This window comes from Topomyia yanbarensis, chromosome 1, assembly GCF_030247195.1.
Source record: "Topomyia yanbarensis strain Yona2022 chromosome 1, ASM3024719v1, whole genome shotgun sequence".
Lineage (NCBI taxonomy): Eukaryota > Metazoa > Arthropoda > Insecta > Diptera > Culicidae > Topomyia > Topomyia yanbarensis.
The window spans coordinates 120,039,161-120,063,824 of record NC_080670.1 but is presented as its reverse complement, the minus strand read 5'-3'; the positions used below and the strand labels follow the sequence as shown (position 1 = coordinate 120,063,824).

Here is a 24,664-nt window from a genome sequence, read left to right as displayed (position 1 = left end):
TTCAAGACAACAGCAGCGATGAAACTATGGACGAAAGCGACGATCAAGGCATCAGATTGAATTACCCCCAGGCGTTGTCTGACGACGTCGACAATGCTCCACCGCCCAAGAAAAGAATCTCCGCTCGCAAAAGTAAATTGCGTGAGAAGGATTCAAAGGAAAGACATTAAAATATGATTTTTATAATTTATTTTACTGTAAATATATAAAAAAAGACCCACGGCTCCTTTAAGCTCACGCAACGAGCCGTGTCAAATAAACTAATTAAAAAAAAATTACCCTGTAGGGTTGCTACCCCTCCGGGTTTGACCCGGAGACTCCAGTTTTTGGAGAGTATCTCATGGCCTCCGGGTTTTGCATCTATTTCTCCGAGTATCATGATACGATGAATAATTTTAACTCAATATGTTAATAAGTTTCTCCAGTGTTAATGTTGACTGCTCCAGAAGCGGACCTTAACTGTTGACCAGGTAGAAAAGATTTGCTACTTTGTTAGAACCTTCCTAGCAACTGTGATGACGAATAACCGAATATTTTGTGCCCAGCAAAAAATTTGGAAGACACCGCAGTGTGCTTCACAGATGCTACCGCTTTCCTGCCTGCTTCACGGTACTTAGCTGTGGCAGAGAGCAATGGTTGTTCGGCTGCTCCTCCACAGCGTGAGTCGCCGGTGCTTTTGGATTTTTTTTTCGATAGCCAGGGAAGTGAATTTTTACACCTATCTACGTGGACAATACGGTTTACAAACGCAATATATTTACAGCTAATAAAAAAAGCTCAAAGTAGTGGTGTGCATCATGCTTTGCCAAAACAAAACAACAAACGGTCAATGTGAGTCAATATTGGTGATTGATACTTCGACGAGTTACAAAAAGAATGAAAGAATTTATACTTGTCTAATTTAAACTCAGCAGATAGGTCAGATAGGTTCAAAGTGATTCTATAAAAACATATTCCAGGTCAGTAAAAATTTCCGGGTGAAAACCTTACCAAAGGTGGTAACCCTATTACACTGTAAAAAAGATTTTCAATTGAATAAATGCCACAATTTTACAATAAGAAACCTGTTCCAGGGTACTCTCAGTAAGCATCTCAATTCTTGACATACTGACACAATATATAAAGACAAATACCCGACGGGAATGTTTGGATAGCAAATTAAAATTTGTCCCGCATAATTCATCCCCAACAATCATCCAATTTACCCCTGGGGGTGAATTCACCCCCGGCTGAAAACCACTGTTCTAGACATTTCAAAGTTATGCTCAGATGGAAGAGGAGCATCTAAGCTTTCGATTAGTGAATAGTTTAGCGATACTGATTTTTTTTTGCCTAAATATTTTCTCAAAGAGACACCGTGCCTACTTCGGATATTTCGTAGTTAACCGAGAGATATTGAGAAATTGATATAATTTATTAAATTAGATAACATTTTCAATAAATTTAGATAAAAAACGGATTAAAGAAAAAAGTAAAATTTGTCTCTTATTTTTTACTGTAATCTCGTTTGAAAATCATAAATACAAAAATTTTCATGCCAATATTAGGTATAACTCTTTTTGTATGAGTACTACTTCCAAACACTTAACAGAACACGTCCTGTTCTTGCCGTTAGAAGAAAGAACATGGTTTTGAGATAAACGCAGTTTTGAATTTTCGAAGAAAAAAAATCATTTTCTAACTATCGATAAATAACGAATAAAAGCAGAAGTTCATATGTCTTATTTCTTACACAAAAAATCTCAAATATTGCTTTGATTTTCTACCAAATTCAGGAGAAATACTTAACAAAATTGCTTACTACACAACTCGACAGTGAAAAGGGCTTGCTATCCCAATTTACGACAAACATCTGAACTCTATTCAATGTTCTGTGTATTATCCAATTCTCCTAAAATGATTTTTCTGCATCCTCTCCTTGCGATTCTTCTGCTTTTTTTTGCTTTGGCGCGGTTTTTACCAGAGCTCTGATTGGCTCTACTGGAAAACGATAACTTCAAGTACCTCCCTTAGGAAACGATATATTTCCATAAATAAATTGTAAAAGTATAGTTTAACGAATAACAAAAATAAAGAATCAGTCTATTTACAACAACCAGACAAGTTGGCCTTTCGTCATATTTCAGAAAGAATATTACCTATAACAAAACGAATGCAGTTAAATAATGTTGTTGTCACAGTAAACATTGTTCATAATAAAAATTACAAAACAAGTCGACTCCAAACGAGCCATGTATAAATGTAATTTACCTTCTACTTTAATCGTTAAGTTGCTATTAGGTTGAACAAAAATCGGTTCTCCAGCTGCACGTGACTGCGGAGTGAGGGCCAGTTTAACAGAGGTATTTTGTAGTATTTGGAAGAAATATCGTGGCATGCAGAACGGCGATTTGATAACAACCTCTATTTGTTTGAGAAGCATGTCGATGTGTTTGCTCGTGATAGATTTTGTCGAACCAATCTCGTTTGGCAGTGTTTGTAACTGTTCGATCACCGTTTGGCAAATAGCATGTAAATATTTAGATTCCGGGTGAGTACAATGCGGTGAACGTTTAACTGGATCCGCAGAACTCAGGAAAGATATAGTTTCGATTGACGTTTCAAATATTGTGCACAAAAAATGCATGCTGAAACGAAACAAGCGTATATTAGTCATAGAGAATATGCTACAGCAGTACTACGATATATCAAATATAAAGAATAGTTGTATCTTGTTGATTAATGACAGTCAAAGTTTCAGCTTCCACCTGAAGCAAGAGTCGCCCATTGAAAACCTGAAAACTACCAAATTATGAATCCTGCGCCGGTGAACCAAATCGTTCAAAGTAGTAATTCCTAGGAATCAGTGCAATCGATCCATGAATAATGCAACTAAAGTAGACTGAAGTACAAAGGCGTTCATCAGGTAAAATGTATGAGAAATGATGTCACATTTCTTTGTGTTATTTTGTTTGTGATGGAATAAATTGGTTTATGGATGTACAACGACTGTGGTTTAGTAAGCAAGCCGACAGTAGTGAAATATGTTGAACTGAACCTCCGATAAATAAATAAATAAATAAAAAATAATAAATAAATAAATAAATAAATAAATAAATAAATAAATAAATAAATAAATAAATAATAAATAAATAAATAAATAAATAAATAAATAAATAAATGAATAAATATGGAAGATGGTGAAAGAGGCAGAAATCGTGACCGTTCCTTTGTGGATTTTCGACATCGTCGTCGTCGGATTGTACTATCAGTTGACTATAATACAAAGTCCCAGGGCAAGCGAAGTAATACGAAACAGACTTGTAAAGTGACTGTTGCAGCACTTAACTAAAGATGGGCAGATTAAATTCGAAAAATGTAAAAAACGGAAGATGCACTGGTAGACATTTTCAACAAGCTCGAGATACACGAAGAGTACCATCAAGAGCACGACATTATGATAGTATTCACACTCGTTGCGTTTGGTATCATGTTAGCTTTTGGGGTGTTTGATAGCAAATTTAAATAATCTAAAAAAGTCCAAACAGAATACAGTGAATACCCGTTTCTATCAGCCCCTTGGTGAATGTTGGGCTGATAATATGGGGACATTGATAAAATCGGGACATATATTTTTCTTTCTTTTAAAGAAACCGAGGCTCTTAAAATATTTTTCTTTAGTCCCTAGATATAGCCTCATAACCTATCCTGATTATTTAGCTTAATCTTCCATTAAGGGGGTCTGACAGTGCAAAAATATAAAAAGGTAAGAAAAATAAGCTCAAGAAAGGATTTACTAGAATTCAACTTGGTTTTCTGCTAGAGCCCATCAAACTACCAACTGTAAATTTTCATATGAAGCTGATAAAATCGGGGGCTGATAAAATCGGGTGCTGATAAAAACGGGTTTTCACTGTACTACATGCTCAAATACTAAACCAAATCAATGGTAAAGCGAAAAAATGACCAACAAAATAGATGAGCAAATGAATTATTATTAATGCTTTGATAAGTAAGGACATATGGTGTGGATAAGACGGGCAGGTTGCAGAAATGATCACAACACAAAATATTACAACTTACTGTTTCTAATGGATGTTTTGAATATATTGTGGTTCTACTTAATTTATATGTTCAATTTAACGTGAAAATAACGTTTTGGGGTCTGATTTAGAGTTGAAGCAAATGATGTATTTTCTAATATAGGTTTTGTCGTTGTCATAAAAAGAATTATATACAATCAATTCCAAGGTTCACCTTTACAAAACTGGAAAGTTATATATTAAATGTTTGATTCCTAACATCAGTTCCTCGATCAGTTCGGTTTCTCATCTTGCTCAGTTCAGAAGCTATAAATCGCTCCTCTGCTATAGCAGGCCAAGTGATCAAATTTACCCGTGCGCTGCCGCTTTGTCTATTTGCAAAGGCAAAATTGATTTCTTCTACCTAGTGTGTGAAAAGTGAACAAACAATAAGTAATAATGCAAAGGAAGAGTATGTACCGTTTCGGATAAACTGTGTTGCTGATGACTTCTTGAAATGTCCAGTAAGAGCATCGATTCGTAAAGTGGAGCAATTGTTGAAGGTGAACATGAAGCTCAACATAGCAGAAATTAGCGGCGTGCAATTCCATCATTTACGTTATGCGGTACTGATTACGTTCAAAAACATTAGCCAAGTAGAATCATTCGCTTCGCAGAACAACTTGAAACACGCCGTCGAATGCAATGACACTTTATACAACATCCCAACGTATATTGACAATGACAGTATTGAAATAAAGCTACATGACCTGGCACCACGTACTAGTTCCGCCGCTATCAAAAAACTCATGTCAAAATACAGCGAGGTGGATAGTGGTAAAGAAGATACTTGGAGGAATTTCTTCCCAGGACTTGGCAACAGCGTTCGTGAGAATGCGGCCGACAAAACCTATTCCCTCCTACTTGTCTATCTCAGGCAGATGCCCTCAAGGTATAGTACATTCTCAACGAACACTAGTCACGTACCCAGGGCAGATTCCTACGTGCCAACATTGCGATCAGCCGCTACACCACGAAAACCTTGCGCAGAGGCTGCTAAGGAAATTCCCCCTGCGACGACCAAAGCCGGTATACAGCCGTCGTATGCTAAACCACAACTGGTTGATAAACCAACGACTGCGGACCAGGCAGTAACAAACACCAGCTCAACAATGATCGGGCGCAGTAGGGGAATTGTGGTTAAAACCGACACCTTAAGCTTAACAATTTCTCTAAGTTGCCACCAAACCAATAATATTATAGTTTTTATGCAGAATTCTTCTTCAGAAAATTCTTAACAAGACTTAATTTTTTCAGCGCTTCAAAAAATTAATTTCATTAAAAATTATTGGTTGTAAAACTTGGAAAACAAAGTGACTTTTTGTAGGCACTGCGGGTAAAACCGACACCCAATAGGGGTAAGATCGACACCCCCTTTAATTTATTTTCTCTCCAATTTATTAAAATCTTTATCTTTATTAAACATGAGATATATGCGTGAATAATAAAGTGTGAGTATGTATGATGCAAATATGTGCTTTTTATTGCTTCATCATGTAGTGAGGGGAAGAAAGTTCGAAAGCGTAGTACTATAAATAAGAGTATTTTATGCTATAGGATTATTTATTGATGAGTATTTCCAAATAATCCTTGCGCACATCGTTGCAACCTCCAGTTTCATATTATTTCGTAAGAGAAGATTTGCAAGCGTTCTACGTTCTGCTAATTGGATTCATTCACTTATAAGTGACACACACACTTCTTAGTAAAACTATCTTTTTCAGATTTGATTTTTCGGACTCTGGTCATCAACGATCTATTGGGGTATACATAAGATCACTATCTCATTGTGATAAAGTTCGTCTATGACAAACCAAGAGAACACTAGAAATTCGGTTTGATGAGCTTTTTGCAGAAATAGCAACAACTTCGATAGAATCAGATAAGCAAAAATTCCAATTTTTTGATTTTTAAAGAGACTTACAAGAAATAAACACAATAAAAGTATTTCTGTGCATTTCTGTTGATACTATAGTGTTCTAATAGGCTAATTGAAGTGTCACAAAGATTCCCAGTATTTTGAAATGAATCGCAAATATACACAACCATCTTAACAGCGTGTCGGTTTTACCCTAACCATAGGGTGTCGGTTTTACCCCAACAGCGCACATTTTTTTATAAAAGCGATTAAAAATATTGAATTTCTCAAACTCGTCTTCAATGCACCTAGTTGATCATAGGACAGGCCGATAATAATAGGTACTGAAAATGTGGTGATTTGAAAAGCTTTTGTTCGGTTAAAACCTTAAAATCTACCAACGAAATTTAACATCCAGACGAGTATGAACGCTGCTGTCGTATGTTTTGTTTATTTTTATTACATTCGGCGTACTAACGTAAATCCAATTTTTCTTCAAATGCTCTAAATAAACGTACTAATAATAATGTATCATTATGAAATGAATAAAAAAATTGAATTCTAGGAAATGTTGTGGGGTGTCGGTTTTACCCACAGTGTCGGTTTTTCCCACAATTCCTCTACTACTAAACCAACTGCCATTACCAACATCGAAGTAACAACGATTACACTAAATGTCTCCAAACCAACAACCAACACCACCAATAAATAATCAAACACCGATGAAGAAAGATTTACAACAGCGACCCGGAATTACAAGAAACAAACTAGAACATCCGACCATGAGCATCATAAATGCAGTACCGATGACGACATGGACATGAACGAAAACGCGAGAGAAGACGGACCAAATGACTCTCAATGTGCGGCAGACAACATACCTCATTTTTCTACCACCAAGGAAGAGGACCTCAACACGCAGCAGCAAGCTGCGTCAACAAGACCCTATGGATAGTTGAAAGTTAATTTTAATTTTTACTCATTGTAAAAATCTTAAAAGATCCACGGCTCAGTTATACTAACGCATTGAGCCGTGTGAAATAAACAAGAAGAAAAAAATCAGTTTATACACAACCAGAGTATGGGAGCTGCTTAGTATGTATCAAAAGGATTTAAGTACTTTCAGTGGTTTATTAACAGGGCACTGTCCGAGTAAATATTACCTCAAGCAGCTAGGAAAAATAGAAGATGATACCTGTCGCTTCTGCAACCTAGATAGAGAGAACTCAGAACATTTGTTGTGTAACTGTGTAGCACTTTACCCCATAAGGGGAAAATTCTTCGATAAGCGGATAATACAACCCTTAGATGTATGGACGACTGCACCCAGTATGGCAATAAACTTTATACGTTCTATAATACCTTACTAGGACCATGCCTATAGTGAGCAAGTGGGAATCACTGAGATTTATAGTGATACAACACCCTGGCATATTATAAAAAGGGGCCTGCCACCATAGATCAAAACACTGGTCGCAGTGGAATATGCAACCAACAGAGACGAAAAAATGGAAGCTGCACAAAGTCGTCTACCTTTTCCAGGTTTTAAGAATTCCGTATTTAGCCACGGTCACATTTACGAACATCCTGCAGTCTACTACATGTGAGACCTCAGCTAACTGGATGGTTCTCCACGTTTGACTGCTAGAATTCCGCTTCTATACGCGAGATATTTATAGGATGAACGAATAGAATTAATCAAGACTGTCCGTATTGCCCCACCAGTACACATATTTGTTAAACGTTTGTACTTATTCACGCATAAATCAATTTACCTATTCATAACTCTCCGAGCTCTCGATCGAAGCAGTTCGTTTTCTGGTGCCGTGCATAAAGTGAATAAGAATATATATTGTCAGTGAAGGTCTCTACTTCTTCCCTTTCCCCTGAATATAAGTTTCATCTCTCGTTTACACCACGTGTTATCCTCGTGCCTAAATGGCCGAGGGCGAAGTAACATTGGATGGGAATGATATTCCCATGGATTTACCGGATAAACCCGAAATAATTCCCTCCCCTGATTCCCCCAGTCCTCCCCGTATTAAAACATACCCAGCCAGTTCAAATGGACCCTGGGTGGTGTATTTCCGGCCCAACACGAAATCGCCTAATATTCTAGAGATCTCACGGGAGCTGACTGCTAACTACCCGTCCGTAGCTCAGATAACACGTGTTCGAGTTAATAAGATACGCGTTATAGTAAATGACCTCGACCAAGCAAACCAGTTGCTCGCAGCGAGCGTTTTACGCAATTCAGGATTTATGTGCCTTGTAGGGTAGTGGATATCGATGGGGTCGTAGCCGAACCGGGTCTGAAGTGCGAAGACTTGTTGAAGTACGGGGTGGGCTGCTTTTAGGACCCTTCACTTCAACAGGTGAAGATTCTGGAATGCAAGTAATTGTATTCCGCAAAAACTGAAGATGATTAGACAACTTATTCTCCGTCATACTCGATTCGGGTGACTTTCTCCGGGTCTTCTCTTCCCAACTATGTACTCCTGGATAAGGTTCGCCTATCTGTTCGCCTGTTTGTACCGCGGGTAATGAACTGCAGCAATTGCAAGCAACTGGGCCACACATCCACTTATTGTGGCAATAAAAAACGGTGCGGCAAATGCGAGGGAGAGCATGAGGATGACGCTTGCGGTGGAGAAACTGAAAAGTGTATTTACTGCGGGAGCCCTCCGTATGCTCTTAAGTCATGCCCGGCGTACAAGCAGCGCGGAGATAAAATTAGGCGCTCCCTTAAGGATCGCTCGAGACACTCTCATGCAGAAATGCTAATGAATGCTTCGCCATCTGTCCCTTCCGAAAATTCCTTCGCTCTTTTGGCTCGTGGTGAGCAAGAATCTGACGATCCACAAGAGTGAACATCTTTTGTTAACCCGGGGGAATTTGGGAAGAGAAGAAAGCTAGCCTCCCCTAGACTGCCTCGTAAGGGTGCCAAGGTGTCCTCCTAAGAGAATGTGCCAACTACATTTAATAAATCCAACGGAAGTGGTGCCCAAAAGCCGAAGCAAGTTGCTCTAGGACTTGGACATTTTAATTCTAACAAGAAGTATCCACCACTTCCAGGGACACCAAAAACCCCAAGTGTCCCCTTTTTTCAAACAGATACTCAATCCAGTAATGGACTAATGAAATTTTCTGACATAGTGGACCTAATTTTCACAGCTTTCAATGCTACTGACAAGGCTGGAAGAAGTCATTTCGAGTGACATTTTTATGCGAAAGTTCGGGAAAAAACCAATACGACTGCCACGATCCATGTTTACCTAAAGCTGTTATGCATATAAACGAACGAGAGACTAAAAATACACTGCAGTGTAGAACATTTTGGCGCAGTCGACTTGATGGTATTTGTTATAGAAAATATTTGGGACCACTTGTGGGCGAATATGATCCGGAATTCCACAAATCTCTTCCTTCATGGATGTATCGAAAAATACAGTTGGATCAGAAGTATCTAAGAGATGAGCACGGTTGACGTTATACGTAGATGAATTGAAGTTCTGTGCCATGTAATCGAAGTACAAGGACATGAATCGGGTCTGAGAATTAAGCTCGACAAGCCTTTCGCCATTTGCAATCACCAATGGGTTCAGAATATCGCATCGAATGAGCAATCGATATGAGAGGTCCCAAAATCGATTTTTCAGCGGAAGAACGCCCGCCAGCACTTCGAGACTCATCGTATGGGTCGAGTGCATGCAACCCAAGGCAATACGCAAGCAACGATACTGGATTCGCTCCAGTTTGATGAAGTGTATGTTCGCAGCGAAGCGAAAGCAGAAACATCCGTACACCAACACTGATAATATCGTTGTTTGGTACAACCTGATTAGGTCTCCTGGATGGGCACCCCACCATGTTCCAGTTATTGTACGGAAAAAGTTGATCCTTTGTTGGCACTTCTGTTTCAGATACCTAATGTGACATCCCCAGGTACCTTTAGAGTCGAACCATACCCCGAGATATTTGAATGTTGAAGCCTGAGCAATAGTTTGATCCATTAATTGAAGCTGTAGTTGCGCTGATTCACGCTTTCTAGAAAATACGACTAGCTCAGTTTTCTCCGTGGATAACTCGATACCCAGTTGGAGAGCCCAAGCAGAGAAATTGTCCAAGGTATCTTGCAGTGGTGGTCCTTGCAAGTCGACGACTTTAGGACCTGTAATAGAGACCACACCGTCATCTGCAAGCTGCCTTAGCGTGCAGGAATTGACAAGACATTCGTCAATGTCATTCACGTAAAAATTGTAGAGGAGAGGGCTTAGACATGAGCCCTGGGGAAGGCCCATGTAGCTAAATCGTGATGTCGATAAATCGCCATGCGAGAAATGCATTTGTTTTTCGGACAGCAGGTTTAGCAAAAAGTTATTTAAAATTGGCGAAAGACCATGCTGGTGCAACTTCTCATAAAGAATGTTGATCGAAACTGAATCGAAAGCCCCCTTAATATCCAAGAATACTGATGCCATCTGCTCTTTGTTAGCATATGCCATTTGAATTTCTGTTGAGAGCAACGCAAGGCAATCGTTCGTCCCTTTGCCTTTGCGGAAGCCAAATTGTGTATATGACAGTAAGCCATTTGTTTCGACCCAATTGTCGAGCCGAAACAGGATCATTTTCTCGAACAACTTCCGGATACAGGACAGCATTGCAATCGGACGATACGAATTGTGGTCGGAGGCTGGTTTTCCTGGTTTTTGGATGGCGATGACCCTCACCTGTCTCCAGTCATGTGGGACAATGTTACCCTCAAGAAACCTATTAAATAAATTCAACAAGCGTCTTTTGGCAGAGTCTGGCAGATTCTTCAACAAGTTGAATTTGATTCTATCTGGCCCCGGGGCTTTATTGTTACATGATAAGAGAGCAAGTGAGAACTCCACCATCGTAAACGGTGTTTCGTTCGCGGTATTGTAAGGCGACGCGGCGCGGTAGATTTTCTGTGCCGGGGCGGAATCCGGACAAACCTTCTTGGCGAAATCGAATATCCAACGGTTTGAATATTCCACGCTCTCGTTAGTACTGTTTCGGTTTCGCATACGTCGGGCCGTGCCCCAAAGAGTGCTCATCGATGTTTCTCTTGTTAACCCGTCGACAAACCGGCGCCAGTAACTGCGTTTCTTAGCTTTCATTAAATTTTTCATTCGCTTTTCTAATATCGCGTACACTCGATAACTAGCAACTAACCCGTCGTTTCGGAAGGTTTTATACGCGGCAGCTTTCTCCGCGTACACGTCTGAGCACTCTTTGTCCCACCACGGGTTGGGAGAACGTTTTTGGGTGTTCACGTCGGGTACTCGTTTCGTCTGAGTTTGAATCGCGCTATCGAGAATCGAGTTGGACAAAAACTTATATTCTTCCTCCGGGGGAAGTACCTGTGTTGAATCGATAGTTTTGGATATCTCAGTAGCGTAGCTCTTCCAATCAATGTTTCGTGTGAGGTCATAGGGAACATTGATTGGTGCCGATGGTCTTGAACCAGTGGTGATTGCAATTACAATTGGTAAGTGGTCACTACCGTGGGGATCAGATATTACCTTCCACTTGCAATCTAACCGTAGTGATGTCGAGCATAAAGATATGTCCAGTGCACTTGCTTGCGCAGGTGGTCTAGGAATCCGTGTCATTTCCCCTGTGTTCAGAATTGTCATATTGAAGTTGTCACAAAGGTCTTGAATTGTCGAAGATCGATTATCGTCGTATAGACAGCCCCACCCCGTACCGTGAGAGTTAAAGTCTCCAAGAAGTAGGCGAGGCGAGGGAAGGTGTTCAATCACGTTGGAGAATCTTCGATATCCCATCATAGCCCTGGGAGGAATGTAAATAGAAGCAATGCAAAGATCTTTGCCTTTGATTGTTGTTTGACAAGCGACGACTTCAATGCCTGGCGTCGAAGGGAGGTTGATTCGATTGAAGGAGTAGCACTTTTTGATCCCTAAAAGTACCCCTCCATATGAGTCTTCTCGATCCAAGCGGATAATGTTAAAATCGTGGAAGTTGAGGTTTATATTAGAAGTTAGCCATGTTTCACATAGGGAAAATGCATCACAATGATTGTAATTTAGCAAGTGTTTTAATGAATGAATTTTGGGGATAATACTTCTGCAGTTCCACTGTAAAACAGTGATTAGATCCCTGATTCCGTCTAGTAAGTTAGCCATCGAAGGATACGATCGCTGTAAGGAGGGGCTATTGTTCAGTCAACTGTTTTAAAAATGTCCTTACTGTTGGTAGAATAGCAACCAGCAAGCCTTTCATAGGATCGGTAATGTTGAAAGCTGTGAATATCCAGTCCACAATGTCAGAAAATTTAAGGAATCCTGTTTTAGGTTGAGTTTCTGACTGTAAAATTGGAGCACTTGGGATTTTTGGTGCCCCTGGGAGTGCTGGGAACTCCTGGTTGTATCTCAATTTCCCAAAACCAGGAGGTATTATCTTCGGATTTGTACCAGCACTTCCAGTTGATGAATTATTTTTATTTTGTACTCTTGTTTGGGACAACCTAGGACCCTTACGAGGAAGTTCAGGTGAGTTTTGATTAGGTCTTTTCCTAGAGTTTCCAAGCGGAGCCAAAGAATGCCCCTCGCAAGGGTCGTTAGAGGCGTTATCGTCAGTTGGCAAGAGAGCGAATGGGTTTTCGGAGATAAGTGGAACAGCTCTTTTAAGCATTTCTGCGTAAGAGCGTCTGGAGCGATCTTTGGCGGATCGCTTCAGTTTATCCGCGCGAAGTTTGTACGTTGGGCATGTCAAAAGTGCATGCGGATTCTCCCCACAGTAAACACACTTCTCAGCGGGCCTACTGCAAGTATCATCCGCATGGCGTTCCCCACATTTACCGCACCGTTGCTTGTTGCTACAGTAGGTGGCCGTGACCTAGCTGCTTGCAATTGGAACAATTCATGACCCGCGGTACAAACAGGCGTACAGGTAGACGAGCTCCTCCCACTTCAACGTAGCTCGGAAGTGCAGATCCGGCGAAGGTTACGCGAAACGAGTCTGATGGATAGTAATTACCATCTTCGATGGACTTTGAGTGCAATTGCTTGCACTTCAAAATCTTAACTGATTGAAGGTTAGGGTCCTTAAAGCGGCCAGCCCCATCATTCATCAGATCATCGATAGTTAGACCCGCATCACTTACCACACCGTCGATCTCCACATCACGAGAAGGGATGTAGACGCGATACTCCAGCGTAAAGAGGCTATTGCTAACGATATCATTGGCCTGTTTCAGGTCAGTAACGACTACGCGCAGTTTATCTGACTGAACCTTTTTAATCTCGGTTACGGCCGAGTAACGTTTTGTCAGCTCCCATGCAACAGTTATGCTGTTTAACGGTTTATTTTTGGGCCGAAAGTATACCACCCAAGAACCAGCGGTTCCATCCTGGTAAACCTTGACTCGGGGGGGCTGTGAGACATTGGGGGAAAGTGGGGGAAGTGGATCGACCATAACATTATCTGTCTCAGTATCAGATATACGTTCTTCTTCCCCATAATATTCGTCTTCGGAGGGTGATCCTTCTGTTTGTTCCATTTTGTTGCGGAAGCAACACGCTCGACCGCACTATTTAATTTAAATCAAAATAAAAAATCAAAAACAATAATAAAAAAAATCGATAAGAAAAGTAAAAAACGAAACACTTCACCAGTTGGTTCCTGACGAGCTGGTAGGTGAATTGATCCTTCGTTTGTTTTATCCGTCACCCGCGTGACCTTCACACAGTAGAGAGCTGATATAGCTCGTCTAAACAAAGCCGTCTTTCAGGCAAGAAAACTGTTTAGTAACGCACTTCACTGCACTACTTTAACCGATATCGCAGGTAACAATTATCACTCGCGGGACTGTTTATTAGTAATGCTTTACTGCAGCCTCCGCCACAGCAAGCACCTTCGTACCACCGAAAAAACTAAACCACACCGGAGAGAACAAAAAGCACTTGTTTCCCGGTACAAAGTTGGGTTACGAATGATCATATCGATTGTCTATAAACTATTCAAGCATATATGAAGTCTTCCTAATATACGGTTATTTTGGAGTTGTTCATAATCTGCCCCGTGTGATCTGATACATCTAATTGCATTATTAAATCGAGCGTGTCGAATCACAGGTGCATTCAGGTACAAACGTTTCACAGGTATGGGTTACTCATTATGAATCCACAACGTCTCTCAGATGGTTTCAAAACTAATTTAGAGCATTTATTTATTTATTTATTTCGTCAATCGATGTAGACTACAGATTTCCTTAATTACTAATGTGTATATTTCGTGAATTTAGTATAAATGAAGCAATTTCGGCTTTTACTGAATCATCCTCTTACGCGTTAGAATTTCTTTTGTGTATAAAATATTGCTTTAGTTTCAGTTTAGACATTGTAAAATCAATTGAGTCGCAATAGTGATTATAAATAGACATCATTCGATTTATGGGGCTATATTTTGCATAGTTTGTGCGAAAAGGAGTTATTGAAAATATACTTCGATTTCGTAGCTGTCGTGAAGGTGCATAAAAGTTCAATTTGGATAAAATTTCAGCTGAATCGATACGATGCGAAACGATATTATTAATGAATGAGAGCATTGCAAATTCGCGACGCTCCTTTAATGTTTGAATATTGATAAGCAAGCAGCGTGCTTCATAAGATGGCAGAGGGAATGCTGTCCATCCTAATTTACGAAGGGCAAATAATAAAAACTGTTTTTGTACCGATTCTATTCGTTCTTCATGTCTGCTTGAAAAAGGGCACCAAATAATACTGCAATATTCCAATATCGACCTAACATATGCAATATATAATATTTTTATTGTATAAGGATCTTCAAAATGATAGCTAAAGCGTTTTATAAAACTGAGCATGTTGTTAGCTTTGTGTATAATTGTGTTATAATGATCAATAAAATTTAACTTTGAATCTAATATAACACCTAAATCCCTAATTCTTTCGCATTTTACTACAGTCTGATTTCCTAAGGTAATCTCAACATTCGGTGTTTGTCGTTTTCTACTAAAGGTTATTGAATTACACTTTTTCACGTTCAGTTGTAAGAGGCTTTTTTGACACCACATGTGGAAAATTTGTATTTCGTTTTGAAATGTATTAATATCCTCGGCATTTCTTATCTCCAAATAAAGTTTCATATCGTCCGCATAAATTAGTATTTTCAGTTTTTTGAGAATGAAGGAGATATCGTTCACGTATAAAATAAACAATAGAGGGCCTAAATGAGAGCCTTGTGGAACTCCTGAGGTGACTTTAATCGGATTAGATTGCTTTCCTTTAAATTTAATTATTTGCTGACGTTCGGAGAGATATGATTCTAACCATGTAAGTAGCCCAGGCTCAATGCCGATCTTTGTCAATTTATAAAGTAACATTGGGATGTCAATGCGATCAAATGCTTTACTAAAGTCTGTATAAAGTGCCTCCACGTAGTTTCCATTATCCATTGCAATCAGTGTATAATTAATAAATTCTAGTAAGTTTGTTGAGGTCGAACGACCTTTGAAGAAGCCATGCTGGAGGTTGGAAATTCTGTTTTTTATTTGAAGAAATATTTTTTCGTTAATGATTGATTCGAAAAGTTTCGGAATACAGGAGATTATGGCTATACCACGATAATTACGTACGTCAGATTTTTTGCCAGATTTATATATAGGCACTAAAAAAGATTTTTTCCATATTTTAGGGAACTGTCCAGATTGCAAAGACATATTAAACAGCCAGAACAATGGGGCAGTTAACTCGGTTGCTAGGTTTTTCATAAATAATGGTGGGATTCCATCAGGGCCAGAACCTTTTGATACATCTAAATGTTTTAGAGAATTGAAAATGTCTTCCACTATGACATGATTGACACTAATATCCAAAGGAAAATCGGGAAGAAAAGCGAAGTAATCGCGATCACGGTCTTGTTCAGAAAAAGTCGTATATATTTCTTGGAAGAATGTTGCAAATAGGTTGCAGATTTCTTCCGAGTTATCATGTACGTTGTCATCCAAGTGCATTGTTGATGGGAAATTGTCTGATTTTAATTTAGTTTTGACGTAGTTGAAAAAATTCTTTGGACAAGATTTGATCTGCTGTTCCGTTTTTGAATTATAATCCGCAAGTGCAGAATCTATGGCCATATTTAGTTTATCGCAAATGTCGAAATATTTTTCCAAGTCCTCATTATTTTGGTTTTTCTTATATAGCTTATGGGCTTTTTGCTTCCTATTTTTCAAACTCTTAATTTGTCTATTATACCAAACGGGATGCTTCGAGTTGCCGTGTCGTCTTTTTTTCTTAATAGGCACCTCTTCATAAATTATTTTGAAAATAATTTTGTAAAATACGTCCACTGCGGTTACAATATTTTCTTCATTTCTAAGGCTATTTTGCCAGTCGACACTACTTAGCTTCCGCCTGATATTGTCATAATTGGCTTTATGGTATTCAAAGACTTCTTCAAAGTCACAATCGCTGGGTTTTTGAATTTCATGGATGAATAAGGAAAATTCAATAGCAGTATGAAATGCTTCATTTTTCCACAAAGGAGTTAGAGATTCAGATACACAGAAGTCTTCCTGAATGTTTGTAAATAAAAGATCGAGATAGCAATTCTGTCGATTTTTTACGTGATTTATTTGATTTAGTCCTATGCTAGCAGTTTTGTCGAAAATATACTGCAATGTTTCGTTTTCTCCCACGACTGGGATTAAAATATGTTCGTTTTCAGAGTCCGGAATAAAATCTGCGTTGCGTTGGTTAAAGTCACCGTAAATGTGAACTTTAACCTCGGCTGGGAGTTCAGATAAAATTTGTTCAGCAATTTGGAAAAAAGCTTCGTACGATGTTATATTAGCATGCTCTGGTGGGAAATATACAGAGGCAAAAACATGCATTTCGCCGGCAATGTTTGATTTAACCCACACATGTTCAAATTCCTTAAACTTCACTGTGACTAGAATTTCTGAATTAAATTGAGCCGAAATACCCACAAGTACTCCCCCGCCAGACTTCTTTTGAGATTCGTGAAGATTTCGATCGTCTCTGAATACGTTAAAACCACTGCCGAAAATTTCTTCACTTTTTACGCTATCGTCCCAGCTAGTTTCAGTTCCTAATATAACCAAAAATGACGAACCTAATATACGTTTATGAATTTCTGCCATTTTGGCTGGACTTTTCATCCTATTAAAATTTTGACAATACATTAATAATTCTGTCGCAGTCTTTTTTGTATTGGAAAGTCTACCATCATTATCTAATTCTTGGAAAACACTGTGCTCAACAGCAAACTCGTCTTTTTCTTCTTCTAAGGAAAGTGTCGAAACTACCGAAAACACGAATGTTGAAAGCGGCATGCCTCACACGGTGATGATGATGGCGAACATTCCGTATTTACTGCATTTAATTGTTGCGATGATCTTGATGTATCACGTGCTGGGTAGGGATTCAAAATCTCGCCTCGTGTAAATTGAATCGATGGAATATAATTTGTAGGTAGGCCGGAAAAACGATCCTTGGCTGCTGCAAGAAGCACTCTATCCGGTGGTAGAAAATTCGTGTTGCAGCTATGATTGGGATGACGGTTTTGGTTATGACTGGAGCTACTGGCACGATTAAAAAAGTTGCGATTGGAAAAATTGGCCGGCGGGCCATAATAACGATCGTTTATTGTTGCAGGGGGTATCCGATCAGGTGGAAAAATATTGTTGTTGTTGTTGTTTTTAATATTAGTATTCCGGTTTCTAAATATTTGTTTCTTTTTACGCCTTCTAGCCTTATCCGCCTGTTTTTGTTGATTCAATCGATTTATTTCTCGCGCATCGTACTCACTCCAGTCAGCTTTCCATACTTTTTTTGTGCCCAAGAAACGCCACCCTGAGTTAATAGCGTTATTTAATTCAATTTCCAAACTGGGGCGTGAGTCATTCGGCGATAGCAATTGCGCGGTTTTATTATTCGCATATACATATGCTGACATCGATTTAACCTCGTTGAGAATTTCTGGCAGCAACGTTGATTCATGTGACGACCGTAGTTGCCGGGTGCTTTTGTTTTCATTGAGGGCAACTGAGACCGACTTCAACTCGTCGAGAATCTCGTATCCTAGGGTGGAATTTGGAGGATTACTGTTGGCTGTGTCTAAAGACAGCTGACTAAGCTGACTTATTTCCGCGTTCATGTCACGCAAATCAGCGGATAATTCCGAAGTAACTGTTTTTAACGATTCGTATACACTATCTGATGTTGACTTAATTGCTGTGTCAAGCAGAGAGGTAACGTGGTTTTTTATTGCAATAACACTGCCGGCTAGACTACTATTTTTGTTGATTGCAATCAATTCCTGTTTAACAGTAGTGAGAAGTATTTCTAGGCCTTCGAGTGCCTCATGTACTAGGTCCGGCTTGTTTTGCTGAAATGTTAGTTGATGAATCACTTCAGTATTCTCCCGTATTTGTTTTTCCAGAAGTTTTTGCTGCTCGGCGAGTCCGTTGAAAGCAATTTTCCCATGTAGTAGTTCCTGACACGAGTCGCAGCATGGCAGTATGTACGAGTTGACATCAACCAATCTCCTGTCCTTTCTCCTTAGTGATCCCCGCTGCACGGTCACGCCAATGCAAGCTGCATGATACTTCCTTGGGCATCCAACACACGTCCACAGAATCGAATCCGCAGAGGCGTCCAAGGCACAAATTTCGCAGTTCATTTTATTATCGTTCGCACTTTTTTTAAAATCGGTTACTTAAAACAAAACAAACTTTAGCACGCGGCGCGCGGTCAAATTGAAACAAAACAAACTTTAGCACGAGGCGCTTGGTGAAATTAAAATTAAACAAACTTTAGCGCGCGATACCGGGAGCGAATGCAAAACACGTCCACACTTATTGACGACTAAATATCTTAATATTTATATATACGATTTATTAATGTTCATGTTATATTAACCCATTCATGCCCATGTTGCTTGTGGACAACAACGTTTTACATTTCTTAGAAAAGAAATGTATAGAATTCACTCAAACTTTCAAGATTTTTCCCGAGGCCCGAAGGGCCGAGTTTTATATACCAATCGACTCAGCTCGTGTGTGTGTGTTTATGTAACTAACAAACTCTCATGCGTGTTTCTCACCAATGGCTGAACCGAATTTATCCTAACCAATCGCAAATGAAAGGCCTATCACCCAGACAGAACACTATTAAATGGTTTTTGATTCTGATGTTTAGTTTCCAAGATATGAAAGTTTGAAGGTGCAAAAATCGCGTTTTTTTGCAGTTTTTTGAAATTTGCTGCCGGAATTGACGACGTAACCAAACAAATTATATATTTTTAGAAAGCTTATACGAATACCTTTCAAACGAACTATAGATTATTGGAATCGAACTATTATCAAAAGAGATGTTTTACATTAAATGCGGACGATAGATTTTCATTTCCCATAGCCAGAAATAAGACCAAAAACATTCAATGTATTATCAGTGCCAAAACGACTAATTTTAGGTCAATAGTAACTTCGAAAAATTTAAATCATATAATATGCCCTTTCTTTTGGTATTGTGATTTTATTGATTAATCCCCCTACGAGTGAGATATTTTCATAATTTTTTTGGAAGTGATTGTATTGAAATAATGCTTTCAATACTTTTGCGAATAACTTTACTGAAGACATCAAATACATATTTCGAATGCTTTAAATGTTGTTTGTGGATTACTCTTTGTCGCTGTTCATTTAAATGAGCCAAATATTATTTCGTTAACACAAATTTTGTATTTCTTTTTTCCATCTACAACCGCTAGAATAACCATGGAACAATTCCAAGTTGTCTAGATGGAACTTGATCATTTATCGTTGCAAAAAATTTCATTTGCGCGAACCTTCTGACTTATAACCATCGGATCGATCTGAAACATATCTCGGAAAATGAAAAGCGAAATGAATAACTTCCAAGCGGTGGTGTAGCTAAGAGGATGCTTTGGGGTTTAACCACACCCCCCTCACCAGCTGCAGCTCTACGGTCAGCCTGTCTCAGAGCTAGACGTAGGATGCAAAGAGCTCGCACCGAGGATGCAAGAGAGAACCGCCGTGAAGCGTTTCGAGCTGCGAAATTAGCCCTTAACAAGGCTATTAAAAGCAGCAAGAGAGCGTGTTTCGACAACCTGTGTGAGAGTGCCAACGCGAATCCGTGAGGTGACGCCTACCGGATTGTGATGGCCAAGACCAAAGGGGGCTCCTCACCCCCAGAACGGTCTCCGGACCGGTTGGCAACGATTATCGAAGTACTCTTCCCGTCTCGAGCCACAAGCTCCTGGCCACCTGCACTGCGAGACAGTGCGGGCACGGTCGAAATGGTGGCTCCAGTGACAAATGAAGAACTACTCGCAGTGGCTAAATCCCTAGCAATGAACAAAGCTCCAGGGCCGGATGGAGTTCCAAACAACGCTCTCAAGGCATCGATCATAGCGAACCCGAACATGTTCAGGCTAGCTCTGCAGAGATGCCTTGACGAGTGCCGTTTCCCCGATAGATGGAAAAGGCAGAAACTGGTGCTGTTGCCGAAGCCCGGGAAGCCGCCAGGCGACCCATCGGCGTACAGACCAATCTGTCTGATAGACACGACCAGGGATGCCAAAGGTACTGGTAAACTACATTTTTTTCGGTATATTTACATTTGCACAAGCCGTACAGCCCGCTACAGCGACGCATCACTACAGCTCTTGCCAGAACGGTAGCCAAATCGAGTACATTTTCAGGTAGAGCAGTAGAATACATTTTTGTTTTGCTGCTGTACTCCGACTGCTCGGTGAGAGTGTGGCGTAGTAAAGTTTGTTCTCTCGCTTTGTACACTTTTTTCTGCGTAGTCAAAGGGAGAGGACCGCACACGAAAGCGTTGATGCCGGTCGTGGCGTAAACGAACCGCATTTATTGTGGTCGTTTGTGATTGAAAATATTGAATAGATTAAAAATATTAAAAAGTGTAAAATAAGGAAAGAGAAGCTGTACCGTTCGCGTCTGGTGGCTGTACTGGAGGCAGTATTTCTTTGTCATGCTACTGCTTTGCTTACAGACTGCCGTACAGCGCTGGGCGTCCTGCAATAGCGAACGACAGCAGCGTCAAAAGAGAAATGAGAATGTAAGCAGAAAAATTACAGCCGAAGAAAAGGTAGGCATTTTGCATGCTTGGACACGACTGGCAACCTGCTTGAGAGGATCATCCTCAACAGGCTCACCCCGTACGCGGAAGGTACGGACGGTCTGTCAAGCAACCAGTTTGGCTTTCGGAAGGGTAAGTCCACAGTGGACGCTCTCAACTCAGTGATAAATACTGCCGAGATAGCGATCCAACGAAAAAGGCGAGGTATTCGATACTGTGCGTTAGTGACACTTGACGTGAAGAACGCATTTAACAGCGCAAGCTGGGATGCCATCGCGCTCTCGTTACACCGGCTTAGCCTACCGGTGGGTCTGTACCGGATCCTGGAAAGTTACTTCCAAAACCGCGTACTGATATACGAGACCGATGCCGGTCAGAAAAGGGTTCCGATTACCGCCGGAGTCCCGCAGGGCTCGATCCTAGGCCCGGTGCTATGGAACCTCATGTATGACGGGGTTCTGAGACTGAAGTTCCCTCCTGGGGTCAAGATCGTCGGCTTTGCCGACGACGTAACCTTGGAGGTCTACGGGGAGTCAATTCCTGAGGTAGAACTAACCGCAGAACACGCGATTAGCACGGTGGAGGAATGGATGAGCGCGAGAGGCCTGGAGCTCGCTCATCATAAGACGGAGGTAGTTATCGTCAACAACCGCAAGTCGGCACAACATGCAGTTATCCATGTGGGAGAAGTCGCGATCACTTCACAGCGAAGTCTGAAGTCTCTCGGAGTCATTATAGACGACAAGCTGACCTTCGGCAGCCATGTCGACTATACGTGCAAGAGAGCGTCGACTGCTGTTGCGGCACTATCGAGAATGATGTCCAACAGCTCAAAGGTGTGCGCCAGTAGACGTAGGTTACTGGCAGGCGTTGCCGTATCTATCCTCAGGTACGGCGGCCCGTCATGGTCAAGAGCACTGAGCTTAACCAGTTACCTACAGAAACTGGAGAGCACCTACCGTGTGATGTGCCTCAGAGTGATATCTGCCTACCGCACGGTATCACACGATGCATCCTGCGTGATAGCGAGCATGATGCCAGTCGGGCTGGTCATTCGGGAAGACGAGGAGTGCTTTGAGCTACGTGGAAATAGGGAGCCCGCGAGCGCACCAGGGTGACCTCGGTCGCCAGATGGCAGCGTGAGTGGGACTACTCCTCGAAAGGTAGGTGGACCCACCGGCTGATACCTAGCATATCGAGCTGGGTGGGAAGACCCCATGGGGAAGTTCACTTCCACCTGACACAATTCCTGTCAGGCCATGGCTGTTTCCGTCAGTACCTCCACAGGTTCGGGCACGTGGAGGTCCCAGTCTGCCCGGACTGCCCAGGTGTAGATGAAACTGCCGAACACATACTGTTCGTATGTCATCGGTTCGACGTCGAAAGAAGAGCAATGCTTAACGTCTGTGGCTGGGACACAACCCCGGATACCCTTACTCAGCGGATGTGTCAAACGGTGGAGAAGTGGAACGCAGTCTCGGCTGCTACCATCCAGATTGCCAGTAGGCTACAGGTAATCTGGCGAACCGAGCAACAGACGGCGGGCACGGCTAACTAGTGATTGGTTAGCTGGAGCGAAAAAGGCCAAGCGCAAAATAAGAGAGTGAATGGTCTGTTCATGCCAAGGTAGGTTGGCGCAGCGAATGGCAACCGCGTAAGGGGTAAACCCAGCCACCCCGAAGCAAGACAGAAGAGTGAGTGTATAGGCGTATAAGTGGACTGCCTCATGCCAAGACGGGAGCGTCGTAGCGTAGTATGTTGGAACTAAGCTATCGATGCCTCATGGCGTGGCAGAGGAGTGAAAGGGTGAGCATCCAAGTCAGTCTCACATTGCATGTTAAGGGTGAGCATAAAAGTCAGCCTCACAGGTTGGTAGAGGCTAGCACAAAAGTCAGCCTAGCAAGGAATGAAAAAGGTGAGCACAAAAGTCAGCCTCGCATGGTATGTCAGAAGTGGGGCCTAAGAAAAATGTCCCACATGGGATGCCAGAGGGAGTGACAAAGGTACAATAGAGTGGCACGATTGAGAGTGAATCAGGTGATAGGGTGAGCACCCAAGTCAGCCTCACATGGATGGGTAGGACGAGCACAAAAGTAAGCCTAGCAAGGAATGAGTAAGGTGAGCACACAAGTCAGCCTCGCATGGAACGTAAAAGGTGAGCACAAAAGTCAGCCTCATGTGGGAGTGTTTGAGAGTGAATCAAAGTGTGATTGAGAGAGCACCCAAGTAAGCCTCATACAGGATGTATGATCGCGTGAGTGAGAGTGAATGAGTACATTCAGTACAGCCATCCCCCCAGAAGTAATACCGAGAGGTAGTTCCTGGGAGGAATGATGGCGGAGCCCAATGGAGTTTAGTCGGTATTAATGGCTGGTCACCATTCGAGTCCGACACGCCCCCAGTGCACCCCGTGTGGTAGATTGGACCCTACCGTTAGCACGTGTACTGGGCTAGGACATAAAGGTCTTCTCCATTGTAAAAAAAAAACACCCCCCTCACCAAAAAAATAACTGAATTGAAGTTAAAAATTTATTGATGCAGACTGATTTAATTCAATATTACACTGATAATTATCTGATCAGTGCATTGACAACATATTGTTCGAAACATCATGAGGACGTTTGAAAAATTGTGGGAATGCGATCCTGATCTGTAACTAATCTATTGTTCTTGATCTCACAGTTGTCTAATAACATCAATATCAAATACTTGCCTAAAACATTCCAATAGAAACTCATTCCAGAGTTCTGAAATCAATCATAATCACATTCATAATTTCCTATCATACTGAGTTCAGTTTTGAAGGGGTGTACTGTAACATGGATTAGAGTCTTTTTTAATAGGAAGCGAAACTTGAATTGCTCTAATGTCTATGAAACTTAGAACTGCGCACCGAAAAATTGCATAACTTTCAACATTTGCTGAAAATGTTTTTATTTTGGGAATGCGTCGAGTTGAGACGAAAACGTTATAGAATTAATAACGAGTAAACCACCTTCCAAAAGTAGGGAAATTTATGAAAAATGGCGTTTTCCGTTCCGCCAATTGCGCAGGTTTAGTATCTTCGATGAATTTTACAAACGTTAAACAGCACATCATTTGATATAATAATTTTGGCGTTATATCCTCCAAGTAGTATTTATGGCGAATTTACTCTTCAGAGTATTAATATATTTTAGACTATTTCTATTTATTTTTAAAATTAAATTATTATGATTTTACTGTTTATGATAAATCTCTTCTATTGTTTATAAACGATAAAATTTACATTTCATCCAAAGCTTGAGTTTGTGAAGCTCACAATAGAAAGTTAATTTAGACAAAACTAGATTAAGGAACTTCGTAAATATCATTTTATAACTCGATATACTCCATATACGTAGCATTCATGCCTAGAATAAAGTTGTTTTAAATGAAAGTCTCAACAAATTCGCTAAAGACACTGATTCTCCATAATTTCAAAACTTGAAAGATGGCGGTTTCGTAATTATGCCATTTGGACAGTAAGTTAGATTTTCACCGGACAGTAAGTTAGAATTTCTGACTACGCCGCTGACTCCAAGTAAGTAGAAACAAAGTCATTCTACACT

General features: G+C 40.7%; 1 protein-coding gene across 1 annotated transcript in view; it reads right to left on the bottom strand.

Annotated features, from left to right (window-relative positions):
* The window catches only part of LOC131682388 (integrator complex subunit 7), a 1,467,711-nt gene that overhangs the window by 289,590 nt on the left and 1,153,457 nt on the right, over nucleotides 1-24,664 (bottom strand). The window contains exon 11 of the mRNA XM_058963863.1: nucleotides 2,251-2,627. Coding sequence (XP_058819846.1) covers nucleotides 2,251-2,627 — 377 coding nt within the window. The remainder of the gene's footprint in view (nucleotides 1-2,250; nucleotides 2,628-24,664) is intronic.